At 49.6% G+C, this 15,067-nt stretch overlaps 9 protein-coding genes across 9 annotated transcripts; 5 read left to right on the forward strand and 4 right to left on the reverse strand.

The window, feature by feature from the left end:
* Window positions 1–553: 553 nt before the first annotated feature.
* On the forward strand, window positions 554–2,056 carry SNOG_01184 (hypothetical protein; the record flags this gene model as incomplete). Its single annotated transcript, XM_001791786.1, has 1 exon — window positions 554–2,056. One exon carries the CDS (start codon window positions 554–556, stop codon window positions 2,054–2,056), a length of 1,503 nt encoding a protein of 500 aa, XP_001791838.1.
* Window positions 2,057–3,349: 1,293 nt separating this feature from the next.
* SNOG_01185 (hypothetical protein) lies at window positions 3,350–4,066 on the forward strand (the record flags this gene model as incomplete). Its single annotated transcript, XM_001791787.1, has 1 exon — window positions 3,350–4,066. The coding sequence occupies one exon, from the start codon at window positions 3,350–3,352 to the stop codon at window positions 4,064–4,066; it is 717 nt and encodes a 238-aa protein (XP_001791839.1).
* Window positions 4,067–4,236: 170 nt separating this feature from the next.
* Window positions 4,237–5,816, reverse strand: SNOG_01186 (hypothetical protein; the record flags this gene model as incomplete). Its single annotated transcript, XM_001791788.1, has 2 exons — window positions 4,237–5,683; window positions 5,740–5,816. 2 exons carry the CDS (start codon window positions 5,814–5,816, stop codon window positions 4,237–4,239), a joined length of 1,524 nt encoding a protein of 507 aa, XP_001791840.1.
* Window positions 5,817–6,429: 613 nt separating this feature from the next.
* Window positions 6,430–6,879, forward strand: SNOG_01187 (hypothetical protein; the record flags this gene model as incomplete). The annotated part of the gene is made up of 1 exon (XM_001791789.1): window positions 6,430–6,879. The coding sequence occupies one exon, from the start codon at window positions 6,430–6,432 to the stop codon at window positions 6,877–6,879; it is 450 nt and encodes a 149-aa protein (XP_001791841.1).
* Window positions 6,880–7,011: 132 nt separating this feature from the next.
* SNOG_01188 (hypothetical protein) lies at window positions 7,012–7,275 on the forward strand (the record flags this gene model as incomplete). The annotated part of the gene is made up of 2 exons (XM_001791790.1): window positions 7,012–7,053; window positions 7,216–7,275. The coding sequence occupies 2 exons, from the start codon at window positions 7,012–7,014 to the stop codon at window positions 7,273–7,275; spliced, it is 102 nt and encodes a 33-aa protein (XP_001791842.1).
* Window positions 7,276–7,374: 99 nt separating this feature from the next.
* SNOG_01189 (hypothetical protein) lies at window positions 7,375–8,274 on the reverse strand (the record flags this gene model as incomplete). The annotated part of the gene is made up of 3 exons (XM_001791791.1): window positions 7,375–7,487; window positions 7,545–7,973; window positions 8,037–8,274. The coding sequence occupies 3 exons, from the start codon at window positions 8,272–8,274 to the stop codon at window positions 7,375–7,377; spliced, it is 780 nt and encodes a 259-aa protein (XP_001791843.1).
* A 488-nt stretch (window positions 8,275–8,762) lies between these two features.
* On the reverse strand, window positions 8,763–9,854 carry SNOG_01190 (hypothetical protein; the record flags this gene model as incomplete). The annotated part of the gene is made up of 2 exons (XM_001791792.1): window positions 8,763–8,823; window positions 8,893–9,854. 2 exons carry the CDS (start codon window positions 9,852–9,854, stop codon window positions 8,763–8,765), a joined length of 1,023 nt encoding a protein of 340 aa, XP_001791844.1.
* Window positions 9,855–11,464: 1,610 nt separating this feature from the next.
* Window positions 11,465–13,092, reverse strand: SNOG_01191 (hypothetical protein; the record flags this gene model as incomplete). Its single annotated transcript, XM_001791793.1, has 3 exons — window positions 11,465–11,830; window positions 11,881–12,962; window positions 13,014–13,092. The coding sequence occupies 3 exons, from the start codon at window positions 13,090–13,092 to the stop codon at window positions 11,465–11,467; spliced, it is 1,527 nt and encodes a 508-aa protein (XP_001791845.1).
* A 394-nt stretch (window positions 13,093–13,486) lies between these two features.
* On the forward strand, window positions 13,487–15,061 carry SNOG_01192 (hypothetical protein; the record flags this gene model as incomplete). Its single annotated transcript, XM_001791794.1, has 3 exons — window positions 13,487–14,160; window positions 14,205–14,286; window positions 14,372–15,061. The coding sequence occupies 3 exons, from the start codon at window positions 13,487–13,489 to the stop codon at window positions 15,059–15,061; spliced, it is 1,446 nt and encodes a 481-aa protein (XP_001791846.1).
* Between the last annotated feature and the right edge of the window lie 6 nt (window positions 15,062–15,067).

The raw sequence follows: 15,067 nt of genomic DNA on the forward strand, positions 1-15,067 counted from the left end.
ACTGCTATCGTTTACAGTATCGATGTGAGCTGTTGCTCGGTGATTTTGCTCGAGTCAACCTTGGAGAACATTGGTCACATGGCGCGGCAAGCATGGGCATGCCCAGGTGCTTGCCGACCTCCCAAGGTGGGGCTGGGGCTTGCCAGAAACTTCAGGACCTTGGAAGTTCGGCCGCATCGATCAACCTACCAATGACGACGACGCATGCGTTCCACAACCAAGACAAAGCTTTTCACGACGGTTTTGTTGTCATGGAAACATCGAACGCGCAGAATGGCCTCTACAACGTGCTCAGCGTTGTGCACTCCGACTCGACACACCGCGTTACTGATAATCACTGTATTGCTCAGTGTCAACCTTCATACAATGTTGACTAGCATTGTTGAATTCAGACCTTATGATTTGTATAAACGTCAAGCGTATGCTTCCTATCTATTCAACTCCAGGACGTTCAGAAAAGATTCAGTGACGAGATCATCACTTTGCATCGTTTGCCGGCTCAAACGTACTCAGTCTAACACTCGACTCGTCACCGAGTCTTTCAACGTCCAGAATGGCCTCTTCATATGACGCTTGCATTCAGGATCTTGCCAGCATATTGGGCTACTCAAACACAGATGCCTTTGCGCAATTGTGCAAATTGTCGGGTGTGACTGTAGACGACAAGGTAACTGAGCTGCGGGAAGCACTTGTGGATCTGGAGCTACAGCAGGCAGTTAGTGATCTCATTCAACAAGAAGCGAACACTGCGTATCAGGTGAATCTAGGCGAGCAATGCGTATGTCCCATCGAGAAGGAGCTAAACGAGCACGACGAACTCAAAGGACTTCACAAGGCCGACGAGCAGTCGCGTCTGCAGGAGATCGAGTTTGAAAACTGGTGCTTGGACAATAACGCGGACCCAAAATCGGCGCATCAAGGCCACTTTAAAGCTTTTCTGGCTCAAAAGGACTTCCCGGCTTGGTTTGAGTATGACCCTCGGGAGTACCCTGGTCTGAACGCTCTTGCTGCTTACATGTCTTTACAAGAAGTAAAGCGTGGTGAGTACTACTTTGCTCTTCCGCCAAGCGGGCAGGAATACGCTCGTCATATGCTGGACAAAACTTATGCTCGCACTCGTAATGCTGGCAGGTTTGAAGTCGGTAAGCTGATCGGTGGCCGTTGGAGTATCATTTCTGCCATGGCCGAAGTTGAAGGGTCCTTCAATTGCGGTATCTACCTGGTCAAAGATGAGCACGACAAATCTGGTGAGCGTAATGGCATCATGAAGTTGCTACCAACTGAGGCACTCGACCCTCAATATGCTCGGCGCGAGATCGATGTGCAAGCACAGCTGAAGCATCACAATATCGTTGAGCTGCGTGATGCTGACAAAGGGAACCATCGCCACGATACGCCTTTCATGGTGACGGAGTTCTGCGACAAGAAGACACTTGGCGATATAGTACGCCTGTACAGAGACAACGGACAGTGGTTGCCGGAACTTTTCATCTGGCAAGTACTGATCAGTCTCGCCCGGGCAGTGCAATACTGCCACAAAGGTCCCACATCAGGTAAGTCTTGGGACAGTATCACCCATCGGGACGTGATCTTGCACAACATCTTCATTCATTCCAGTGGCCGTGAGCTAAGAGACCGCTACCCCTACACAATCAAGCTTGGTGATTGGGGCTGTGGTGTGGCTCAGTCAGAGTGGACTCGGCATAATTTGAAGGTACGCGATCTTCCTTGTGTCGATCTCAGCTACGATCCTCCAGAGACTGCATTGCCGACAGAAGCTACTGACATCTATCAGATCGGAGTGGTACTGTTGTGCCTTTCCCGCTTGGAAGAGAGACCGTCTCGTAGCTTTGCTCAGATGTCTTACGCGCATGATGCTAACTTGCCAGGTTACTCCAAGGTCTTGTGCAATGTCATCTTCAGATTGATTAGCCCTATTGCAGGAGAGCGACCAAGTTCTGGCGATCTGGTCTATATTGCATATCACCATCAGGCGAAGCTGCGGGCAGGCGGGCTTCTGCCGCACACCGAGCTCTTGCTTGATGTTCAACTCTAGTCACTAGTCTTCTGCCTATGGCTCTTTATTGGGTCATTGATTCTGCTTAACTCTGGCTGACAATGCGACCTTCACAACGCAGTGGAAAAATCATGTATGTTCTACAATTGTTTACTGTCAGACTACGCCACAGTCGATTACATTGGTAGCTACATACACTTGACTAACCCGGCAAATATATAGAGCCACCTAGAACTATCGCTACCTCCTCAGTGATCGTCTCCAGTCTTTACGAATATATGCTATTGCTAAATTACTTCATTCGTTGCTTTTTACCCTGATTTGACCTCTATTCCTGATATTTGTGAGACACATTGCGCCAACCGACAAAGACACATCTCCTTCGAAAAGTAAAAGCACTTGCTGCTTCCTCTCAAGCATGTACCCGGACGCAGATCACAAGAAGTGTGGAGTAGACTACAGGAGCATGTTCGTGAGAAGATCGATTAGCACGATGAGGATTCGTTTACATGTAAGTGGTGTTAACAGAACGCAATCCTGCAATGCCCGAATGACCCTAGACGCAGACAGACGAAACAAACTTGTGGAAAGCATAGATCTTGAATAACATCCGCACATGGTCCGGTAAATAATACCCCGGGTGTGGAGATACCTAGCGGCGAATTTAGCGTCGGACAACTTCCGAGAGCTGATGGAGACCTCTCGCACAACATCAGCGTTACAGCCATCACGATACGGGTTTCCACATTTGCTTCTAACCCGCATCCATAACAGGGAACTTTTGATGCCTGTAGATTGTCGACTTTTTGGCTCCGCCTGTGTTGCCTTATTTTCATTGCCCCGCAAAGCCTGCTTATCCGGTAGCCAGGCAGCCTGGATCTGTGAGCACTTTTCCGCGATACACCGATAGAACGACCCACCCATGAATGCATATAGAAGCCGCATTGCATTGAGAGACATTTCTTACACTGCTTTCATACCTCGCCCATCGTTCCGGTAAGCGTTAGCGACTTTGCTAATCCATAGCACGGTCATCACCTAGACATTTTCCAGAGTCTATATCAGTTCTTTCCTTCACCCTTGTTACCAGGTTACTGACTCATACATTTTCTAAGCTCCACTCAGTCCTACTTTCAGTCGTCGTATCTGAGAGCTATACAGGAGCTCGCCATGTCTTCCGCGAAACGCACTCTTCAGCAGCGCATGCCGGCAAATGCTTGGGATAGCCATATGCATGTAACAGATCCCACATACCCTTTGGCCCCGGAAGCTGCCTACACACCATCATTACACAGCCTTCAGCATGCCATGAAGTTTGAAGCGACGATCGGAATGTCGAACATTGTCCTTGTCCAGCCCTCCATTTATGGCAACGACAATTCTTGCATGCTCGACGCTCTGAAGGCCATTGGACCTTGCAACGGTAGAGGCGTTGTAGGCTTTGATCCTGACACGATTGAGAGGTCGACTCTCCGGGAGTGGCATGAGCTAGGTGTTCGTGGCGTGCGCTTGAATCTCAAATCGAACGACACCAAGTTCACGGAGCAGTCTCTACGTGATGTCCTTCAACGCTATGCGAAGGCCATCAAACCTCTCGAATGGGTCTTGGAACTTTTCATTGGTATGGAAGATATTCCAGTCCTTGAACGCGCTGCGAAAGATATTAGTGTGCGACTGTGTCTTGCGCATTTTGGTGCACCGAAACTTCCGTCGCTGGCGGACCGCACGAACCCTCTCAATCCATACGAGTTGACCGGCTTTCAGTCGCTTGTGGATTTGCTACGTAGCGGGAATGTCTGGCTCAAGTTTTCTGGAGTGTACCGGTTTGATGAAGATCCAAACATGGAGGGTATCGAGCCTCTTGCACGTGAGCTATTGAAGATCGCAGGAGACAGGCTCGTCTTCGCATCGGACTGGCCACATACACGATTCGATGGCCTCGATGTAAAGCCTTTCGTCGAGAGGTGTCTGCAATGGACGGATGAGGCTGGTTTGAAGGAGGAAGTCTTTGTCTCCAATGCCAAGAAGCTTTGGGACATTGATGAATAGCATTCGGGTATGTACTTCTGGTATAGATGTGGTGACATGTAGGATTTGCCTACCCGAATGTTTAGCACTGAAGTACAATAGAAACATGTTACAGCCTCCTAGCACATCGCATACATGGAATTGCAGTAAATGCTCATAACGAAATGCCTAGAAGTAGTTGCGTGCAGGATCTAAGTCTTGAATACAATCAATGCGCTGTCATCTGGAGACGGGCCTATGTCCGGCCATCTGTCCTTTTGGATACCACATGCGCGACGAGCCAGGTCCCTCTCGAGGAAGTCTGCCAGCTCTAAACTATCCCATAGAATCTCCCTTCTTCTCCGCGAGCGTAGCATACATATTATCCTTCGCCGTACTGAGTCGTCAATGCAGAAAACATAGAACTGAAACAAGGCCATAGTAAGGTCGGTCTTAAGTCCGTAAAGTGGTCGTCTTGAATTGTTCCATAGGCATTCGAGGTCGTCGAGAAGCAGGTTGCATTCCTCAGCGTCAAGTATCGCGGTGGGTGGTTCTCTACATTCGAATTCGACGGAGCTCTCTGTGGGCGATTCGCTACATTTAAAGTCGACTGAGCTTTCTGGTCCATCCAGTAGCAATTCCCAGAGTTTGTGTTGTATCTTCAGATTGGCAATCCTTTCGAAGTGTTTGGAATATTCACCAGAGTCCATGAGCTTCTTCACAATAGTCAAGAATTGATGGTCCCATGTTTCCAGGCGTTGTCGCAGGGTGTCCCATTGCTTACAGCACTCGGCATTATCATCCTCCCAATCGTGGTCCAAGTCCCACGAGATATGAGCGATGTCATCGTCGAAACTGTTCATCACATCTTCGGCTTCGACGAGATTCCGAAGCCTGCCAGGGTGCTTCTTCTTCGGGGCTATGAATTGCCTAACGTCTGCAAATATGCGGTCTTCGGAGAAAAGGCCAACTTGGCCGCTGATGGCATGAAACATGGCTGCCAGATCCTCGAAATCATGACTAGGTAGATAAATGCTGGGTTTGTAGTTCGCGATAAGCTCCGTCCCGGACTTGATATGCCGAATCGCCTCGCTGAAGTTGCCACGCAAGCTCTCGAGAAGAGCGAATAGAATGCAACATGTAAGGATAGTGACCAGATTACTCGCTGACTCGTTTGTGGAATCTCGGTTGTGTAGCAGATCGGAGATGGCTTCATTGTAGTGCCGCAGGGTAAAGTTATCAATATCTGATGGTCTCTTGTGATCGCACGTTGTGAATTGCCAATGGACGGCGCCCAGAGCCATGACTGCATGCCTTATACACAACACGTTTTGGCTAGGGCTCTGGAACTTCTTCTTCCAGAAAATTCTGTTCAGTGATTCCGAAATCTCCAAATCGTGGATTGTGTTCGTAAAGAAGTGGGTATAGTAGTAAGCTTCCATAGGATCCCCTGGGACCAACAACGACCCTGGCAGATTGACGAGCAAGGGTCCTCGTGAGGGGCAAACAAGCCGATTTGATTTCGCTGCCAGTATAGGCAAACACGAGACTTCCCATTTCTTGGGAGGCACAGATGTGTAGCCGTCGCAGACAAACCCGCCTGACGTGCATCTTTGGCACATGGGCTTTTGTTCGTCGCATTTCTTTCTTCTTTTCTTGCTGATCCGATCAGTCAAACTGCCACAGAGATGCGCCGAGCCACGTTATTAACTTACCATGTGATGCAGCCTGTGCGAGTCTTGTGGGAGAAAGCTCTCCTCCGTGCGGCCGATGATTCCTCTGCGTTATGCATCGTGTGGATAAAGAGAGGAGATCTTTAAGCCGGTTGGTAGAGTGTACGCGATGATCACAGTGAGAGACGGTGTGTCGTAAGGGAAGGGGGAATGTCCGCGGCCTCCGGTGCACTGACCACTAGAGGCGGTGCATCACAGAGCAGCTTGGTGTGTGATTGGCCTCCTATACGCGCAGGTCCACAATTCGCCGCATACAGAGTAGTGCACGACCGGCCGTAAGCATGACAACTTCCTGCCTTTGTTTTTGGCCCTAGAGTTGTCAAGACTGTAAATCTCTTAGAGGAGTTTGGTCTGTCTGAAGTTGATATGTCTCAATTCAGAACTATTGCCCCTGCAGCCTGTCGGTGGTGCTACAACTCATTCTGAATCATCTGGCTACATAAATTCGCGTTCTGAAGCAGGAGCACTACGCGTTTGAACACAGGCTGCAGAGAAATCTTCAGACTTGAAGACGCAAGCAAAAAGCATTTAGCATCGCATGGTGCCTTCCTTTCTTGAGCTACTCCTCATCTGACCCACCACCTTCTTCAAATTCATACTCGCGAGATAATCCTAAAACTATTCTCTTTCTTGACTGGAGCCTTGATCTAAGCCAAATAGCCAAACGCCAGGATGGCTGCAACACCAAGTCGCCAGCCGGATGGCTTAATTCCGAAGCTGGATGATTTCCTATCAGCGCACCCCGAGATCCAAATCGGCCGAACCGCCCTTGAAAGTCTTCAGTCCGCTTATGATGGCAAAGACTCATTTTCCATCATCAACAAACCCTTCGGAAACATGGTGCTTTACCAAGAGTTCGATGCCGATACACGAGAGCGCATATACGTGGTTGCATTGGTCGACGATCCGAAGGGCCTTGAGTATTATCACAGAGAATGCGGCGAAACATCTGAAGGAGACACTTGCGATTGTGCAAAAGACAATGGACCAGAGCATTTGGTCTATGAGCGTATCGTAGAATACAAAGCTGCAGATTGCAAGAAGCACAAGGATGATCCGGAGCCAGACCCTGACTGTTCTGCGTGTTGGCCAGTCTTGTGCGGAAGCAAATGTACTCCGTGAATGCGGCTATCTTTTAGCGATTTTGCATCGCCCTACTTTTAGATAGTTGCAATCCAGAACATTCGTTAATAAAATTTTAGTGCACATCGCGGCTAACCGTTGTACATTTGATGTATGCTTACTAACGACTAAATGGCTTACGGTATTGACGCTCCAGGATCTATTGGAACTAACGTCTGTCTAGCCACTATTTGTCTGCTTCAAGAGGATGTGGCATACATGAATCTTGATGTTTTGCCTTGCCTCCCAAGGATGCGTACAGAGGCTGACACGGCAGTAAATATTCGTCAAATCATAATTGGATGTATATGTGAAGCTACATGCAACCTGTAATAGATCAAAGGCTATGTCATGAGCAAGAACCTCCTACAGATCGTAGGACAAACGCTGGAGTGAAGACATCCTCCCAGCAGTGGAAGCTTCGAGCGCGCTCGGGCCGCTCCCTTGTGCTGCCGCTTCAGCCATGAGATCTAAGACCGGTTACGTATTGGGTCTTTAAGAACCTATCTTGCCGTTGCCAGCTCGAATCCCATCAACGGTCGCTCTAACGAAATCGTACCCAATGTCAGTCCGCATTCCTTCAGGATTCTTGATCTTTGCGCTCTCATCTTCAACGGTGGTTAGCTATGGTAGTCTGCATGAAAAGGCTGCGAAGAGACACTTACACCACAGCTCATAGGCCTCCGGATGTGGGCCGACAAGACCAATGAAACCCTTACCATACGGTGTAACTGAGGCAGCGACATCCTGATTGGCAGAGTATCGGGCAATAACGTGGGGATCGGAGGCTTTGAAGCCTAGCATTGTAGCACCCTCTTGAAAGTACACCCATCTACCCTTCTCTAGCTTCGGACGGCTAGTGCTCGTGTTGAATTTCCAATCTACCTGAATCGTGGTGTCTTTGTCGTTTCCAACCTGTGCATTGTCCCTCTCTATCTCAGATACGATATTGACTCCGCTGGGCATGAGATTTAGCGCCGATTTTCCAGCTAAGTACGCCCCGAGACAAAAACCCATGTATCGGCCGCCGCCATGGACAAAGTCTCTGATAGTCTTTGCATGCTTTTGGAGATCGTCCCAAGCTTCGTCGACATCTGCAAAATAGGTCTTAGTCCCTCCAGATCACTCCCTTTCACACCACGTGCAGGAAGACTTACCTGGTCCGCCAGGGTATGCATAGATGTCAGCATTAGACAGGAGCTCAGGGCTTAGATCCACTGGTTCTTCCGGTCCAGCATACGTGACATCAAAGTGGAATGGAGAGTTTTTGAGTAGTCTGCCGACACTCTCAGAACAGTCGTCGCAAGCTTTAGATCCACGATAGATAACCGCGGTTCTCACAGCTGCCACAGAAGGTAGTATCATGAGTATTGTCCCGATACCTGCGAACTTCATAACGATTGTATGCTTCAGGAACTATACAATATGACACGCCGTGCCTATGGATGAAGGTATAGGTGGAGGAGATTAAATGATGCGCGGTGAAGGAAAATCTGCCGAAGGCAACTCATTTCTTATTTATCATATTTTCAGAGCTCTGTACAGACATACTAGGCCGGAAATGAAAGAGCTGCTTTCAATTTTGGCATCGGCCGGTGTTGGATAGGGAACGAAGAGGACTTGAACTGAGCGGAGATGTTTCGCGTACAGCTAGCCAATCAATGGTCGTTGTGACATCATGAGCCGCCTCAAGCTCAGCATTAGCTCGATACTTCCGTGTAGTGATGTTTCCATTATTATTGTCGACTTTAGCGGCGAACAAACAATTTCGGCCACATCGGACGTCTGAAAAGAAAGAACAAGTCTCAACTCAGCTCGACGCTCAAACATAGCGGGGCTTTGACAAGATTTTTGACAATCCTGCGGTATTTGAACAGCCTTGCTCAATAGATGACATCCTTCGCTTGCACCGCGTCCTTAAGTTTGTAACCGATGTACACAAACCTGGGCTAAGTTCACCTACTTCGAAGTGGCGATGAACTTCTGCCACATGAGTAATCCTAGAGAACGTACGGTTGGTACGCATGCCCATCCTGGGTAGCTTTGCGATAAAGCCTCTTGTTAGCCCGATACAGATATAACTTAAGACCCATTGCACTTATACAAGCAATCATGGCCATGACCATCATCAAGATGAAGGCCAAGCGATAACGAGGCTCGTCAGACTCAACAAAGAAATAGGGTGCAATAATGTTCCCAACCTGACCCAGTACATTGACCATTGCGACAGACACAGCCCGTTTCTCTGGCGTTCGTCCCATAGTGTTAGAGGTCCATGTACTGATAAGTGGGTTCGAGAAATACATGCCGCCAACGTAGATGAATGATGCAGCATACCGCGCGTTGCGATTTTCGGTAGCAAGGCAGATGATATATCCGATGCATCCAAAAGCAATGGGGCCAGCGAAATGGTAACCACGCTCTTTTGTCTTGTCGGAGTGCCAGGCGTTAACCAGTGAACCGAGGGCAGCGAAGATGTATGGAGGTGCTGTCAATACCAATGTTATCGTGTTGTTGTATCCAAAACCGCGGACAATAGAGGGGAAGAAGTTGGAGAATCCGTATGCTGCGGAGATGCCGATGTTCATGCCAACGAGCAACCACATCTTGTAGTCGAAGACGCTCAACTTCAGGCCTTGAAGCACGCCAGCTTTGCCTTCAGACGTTGAAACGCGATCTGCCAGAATTCTTGCTGCAGCAACCTTGCGCATATCTTCCGTCATGGACCAGCGCGCACTGCCAGTTGTTGAATCGGGATAATCGGGCAGGACGAAGAGCGCAATCAGAGCAAGCCCGGCACCAGTCACAGCGAGCACTATGAAGAGCCATTGCCAGCCCGCTAGTCCGTGAGCGCCTTCCAACGTGCCGAAGATAGCTGCGGCAATCAATCCAGCCACGCAGAAAGCAAGGGTTTGACCTGTGTATAGAATGGCACATCGAAGCGCCATTTCTTTGCGAGTGTACCAGCAGCCCATCACGTAGATTGCCTGACGGAAATTCAGTAAGTCTGTTTCATAGAATGAAAAAAGCACGTTCCGGGAGCACTAACACCAGGGAACAATGGAGCTTCGACAAGTCCGAGGAAGAATCGGACAGCAATGAGCCCAGAGTAATTCTTGACCCCGCAAGTGGCTGCGGAAACGCCAGACCATAGCATTGCCATCGTGCAAAGGTAAAGGCTAGGTCGGACCTTTCCAATGATCATGTTCGAGGGAATTTGGCCGAGGACATAGCTATTGGAGGTCAATAGCCATAGCGAATCAGTTGGACTGGAAGGCGTACCCAACACTAAGTATTGACACCGCAGTACCGAACTGATAGTTCTCAAGGTTCAGATCCTCATCCAGGCTACTAAGCCGAGCTTGCCTGCCGCATATTAATACGCTTTCTCGTCTTGATATATGCCACTGGTCTTACGCGATGGACGCTCTGTCGAGATAGTTGAACAAGTAAAGCACCCAGAGACATGGCATGAGCGTTATGTCAAGACGCTTAACTACTTGCTTCTCCAACGCCCTCCATTCTGGTATACCAAGCGCCTCAATAGTTTCCTCAGGACTAGGGAGAAACTTCTCAGTCTTCAACGCGTCAGCTTCAACATGAGCTGCATCTTTGGAAAGGCGTTTAGTAGAATCCATCTCGATATTTCCAGAGGAAGTTTGCGCATCGTTTCCTTTACAGCTGGATCTCCTGCTGAAAGCTACCATGGTGGATTCTGAGCTAAAATCTAGCGTGTCGGTCAAGATGAAGGAGGGAAGAGATAGTGCGTATCAAAGCTGGCATAAGCGGGTGCCTTCTTATAGGCGTCGTGATCAGGAAGCTTCGGTCATTTCTCCGACTCCACGTCGACTCCGCACCCCAATTTTGCTTCTCCAGTCTCCACTCAAAGATGAGTTGGTCTCAGACGGGGTAAAATCAGATTCGCTCCGCAGCTTCAGGACCTGCATGCTAAGCTATCTTTCGAGCTCGGCAACTCAACCCGTCTTGGCCGAGTCCCTGAGTTCGCGCAACCCTGAAGCAGTGTATGCAGTATAAACAAAGATGGTCCTTTGTAACATGAATTCACCATTCACATGAGCCACTCTGTAACTCACTGATGATCGCATTCATGTAAAGGTCTTAACGCAGACATCTTCCAATGTCGAATAAGTTATCCTTAGCAGCAAATAGTGGGAGTTGGCATTGATTTCCCTCTGTTGTATTTCCGTCGTCAAGATCCAAGACCCGCGGGCCATGGGAACCTTTGTGGAGCCTCAATACCAAGCAAACACGGCCCGTGAAAGCTCGATATGGGTCTGGGCACGACAACGCGCGGGCTTCCGCCACCAAGTGTGGCTCCTCGCATGACTAGCATAAAGAATATATGACATCTCTCTTGAGTCGCGTTTGACAGCATACGTCGTAGCGAGGTTGTAGCAAAGAGAATGGTGACACGATGCGGGAGAATCCTGATCTCATGGCGAGGCCCCACCTGCCGCGGTAACTTACGCCCACCTCAGAAGCCACAGCCCACCAACCGCATCAACAGATCAGGTATGTTTTAACTGTGTTGTTATTGAACACATATAAAATATCACTGCAAAACTCAAGCTCTTGCAGTGTCTTCCCACCCCTTGGCATCTCCTTTTTCCTCGAGCATTTCTTTCGAATTTCCATGCAGCCTCCCATCTAACTTTGGCTGCATGCGCCATTGTCTTGCTGGTATACCATCTCGGAAGAAGCCCTCGATCTCCTCCATACTCCTGCCCGTGACTTCACCGACACAGAACCATACATATGCTAGCGTGATGCAGCATAGGCCAGTATACACGAATCCCGTCTTCGGGCCCAGGTTTGCCGTGTAGTAAAGGTATGGCAGCGTAAAAACAGTCGCCCACACTGTGATCCAGAAACTGGCGACAGCAATGGCGTAAATCTTGTTGCGATTGCGTCCGACTGCCATTTCAGAAGCCTAAATACGTTAGTATTAGAATCGATTTCAATCGTCAAGAGAGCACTTACGATGGTCCAACCCAGAGGTCCCCACGCGAAGTTGAAAGCCGTGATCTCGATGATCACAAAGCTAATGATCACCTTGCCGAACGTTGAACTCACATCACCACCAGGAATGCCAAGACAGCCGACAATAAAAATACTGGCCGTCATGATCAACGTTGTAGTTAGTAGTAACGGCCGCCTTGGAATCTTGTTTGCGCAAACGACTGCAGCCAAAACTGTAACGATCTGAATCGTGAAAACAATGATGTTCATCAAGAAAGGATCCTCAAGTCCAATGGCTTGACTGAACACAGTACCGAAATAGTAAAACCATTGTATGCCGTTGATCTGCTGCGCTACCAGGGCACCAGCGCTGTAAATGACTTTGCGTCTTTCGACAGGGTCCTTGATTAGGCCTGACCAGCTCGATTCGGCCGACTGCTCAGCTTCGGCTGAAAGACTGCCACGAATGGTCATCATGTCCGCGTCCGGTTCATACGCCTTATCATCCTTGTACAAGAGTCGAAGTGCAGCGCTGCATTTCTCGTCCTTGGAGAGACGCAATAACCAACGTGGTGACTCTGGTACCCAGTAGAGGAATACCAATACGAGTAGTGGGAAGATGAGCTGAACGGCGGTGGGGATGCGGTAAGAAGCAGTCGTAGTCAAAGACTCGGTGCCGCGATTTATGACAGCAGCTATTAGCTGAGATACTGACAGTGTGAGCTGCCAACAACCAAGCAAAGGGCCGCGGATCTCCGTTGGCGCAACCTCTGCAATGTATAGCGGACTCGTGGATGAAAAGATACCGACGCCTAGACCAAGAATGATACGGCCTCCAATAATGAGGCCTTTATCATGGTCTGTAATGACTTGTAGGACAGTACCAATGATTGCTGTTATCGCGCTCAGGAGGAACGCCCCCTTCCGGCCAAAGAAGTCGTTCAGGGGTGCAGCACTCAAGGAGCCCACCAATTCACCAACATTGATCATTGAGCTCATGATCGAGAGATCGGAAGCCGATATCACATATGTTCCATCTGCTTGGCGAGTGCCGAAATGCTGAACGAAGGTTGACATGGCTTGAATGCCAGAGAAGTAGACACCTGTTCAACGAAAATCAGCATCGCAATCATTTGACAGAATCGGAAACATACCATCATAGCCATATTGACAGGCACCTAACGCGGCAAAAGCGCAGAAAAGCCAGACGTAGGGGTATTTGAGCTTGCCCATGATTGTCCTTCAAGGAGGCGGAGTTCACTTGAGTGCCGAATGAGTGGTTCATGCAGCGAAGTGAGACTTCTTATATGTCCATCACATCGAAATGCGGAGGCATTAAACGGAACCTGGAGCCCCATGGCACGACTCAGTCACTAGGTCTCTTGTGAGCAAATGTCGCAGTTAGTCGCCTACAATTGGCTAGAGGGACGCCCTAAGTTAATGGCCGGCCGGCCGGCCGTCTCAATACGGCCCGCTCAGAACACGCCGGGCGACACGAAGCGACAATACAGACTACTCGAGGTCCGGTCGACATGATATTGTCAGAGTGTCGGTCTTTCCTAGATGAACCAACTTACCACCAGTATCACTACACTGAACAATATTTTTCAACGATCTCGCGTGTATGATGCCCTCCGCAACTCAGGCATCTCCAGTGCGCTACAGCAGGCCGTCGGAATCTCAGGCGGCCGCCGATGCCATCCCGATTCTCATTGATCATGAATACCACATCTTTCATCTGAGCACTCCTCCGGATACTGTACGACATCCAACTCGGCTCCGTTCGACTTGGTCCCGGTTACGATCCCGCGATCTCGTAACCTGGGCACGAGATGAAGTTGAAGCACTCTATCCGGGCAAATCGCCCGACAGTCCGGATGCAGACGGAGCATGGACAGGTTCAGCCATCGTCGGTCCTGATGGCAACATGCACCTCTTCTACACGGGGTACAACTTGAGCCAACATGGGAAGCAAGTCATCCTTCATGCCCAGTCGAGCGACAAGCAAGGTTCCGTGTTCACGAAAATACCTTCTCCGATAACGATTTCTGGCGATATGTCCCTATTCGAGGACATTGACTTCCGTGACGCGCACGTCTCGTGGAATGAACCAGAGAGCTGTTATTGGATGATTGTAGCCACTAGGCTTCGAAGTGGGCCATATTGGACGCGAGGCTGTTTCGCGTTACTCACCTCATCGGACCTCGACGAGTGGTCGATAGAAGCAACGCCGTTCTATGCACCCAACAACATGTTCTGCCCAGAGTGTCCAGAAATCTTCTCCCTACCAAACGGGAAGTGGTACCTTGTGTACTCTAGATTTCATGCGCCTGACTCAGGAACAGTATATCGGGTAGCGGACGCACCAAGAGGTCCTTTCCGAACACCTCGCGGAAGTTCAGGCGGTCGCTTCGATGGCCGAAGATGGTACGCTGCTAAGTCTTGTGTAAAGGCTAGTGATCCAAATAGACGCGTATATTTTGGTTGGGTAGCAGATAAACTGGATGGGCAGTGGTCCTGGGGCGGCGACATGGGCATGCCTCGCGAAATCTCCGCAAACAAGGATGGTCTTTTGATCGTGGAACCCAGTCGCGAATTCATCGATGCATATTTCCGCCACGGGGCAGTTTCTGAATTGCCATCAGAATTGACCTTGAGTAGCGTCGGCATGACTATATCACGCGATCTGCGGTTAGGTGACAGGTCGGATTATCTGCTCGAGTTTGGTATCGCCTGTCAAGATGCGGCTTCATTTGGATTGCTGTTCCGAACCGATGAAGACAACAAAGGTTTGCAGCTCAGATTTACTCCTACTCAAAACGGCCTGCTTGATACGAGCTTGCTGAGCTGTCCACCACCACTAGACGACTTCTGGGCGGATCAGTATGCCCTTCATCTGCCTCGCGAGGTCGACGGCCCAGAGCTTGCTCGACACACCTCGCTGAAAATAGAAGGCTCCATCGTTGTAGCTGTTAGATCTGATGTGCTTGAGATCTTTGCCGGTGGGAAGTCACTAAGCTATCGCCTTCCGTGCACAAGGTATGCAGAGGGCAGTCACCGGACCGAGCAGGTGAAGCATACAGCCAACGGAGCATTGCGTCATGACAGCCCACGAGTGAAAGAGCTCGGTGTGTATGTTGATGACGGCGAAGTAGCCTTGAAAGAACTCTCGTTGCGTTACGTTTGCTCATCGGACCGCTGAAAGCGT

The sequence above is a fragment of the Parastagonospora nodorum genome, assembly GCF_000146915.1.
Source record: "Parastagonospora nodorum SN15 chromosome Unknown scaffold_2, whole genome shotgun sequence".
NCBI lineage: Eukaryota > Fungi > Ascomycota > Dothideomycetes > Pleosporales > Phaeosphaeriaceae > Parastagonospora > Parastagonospora nodorum.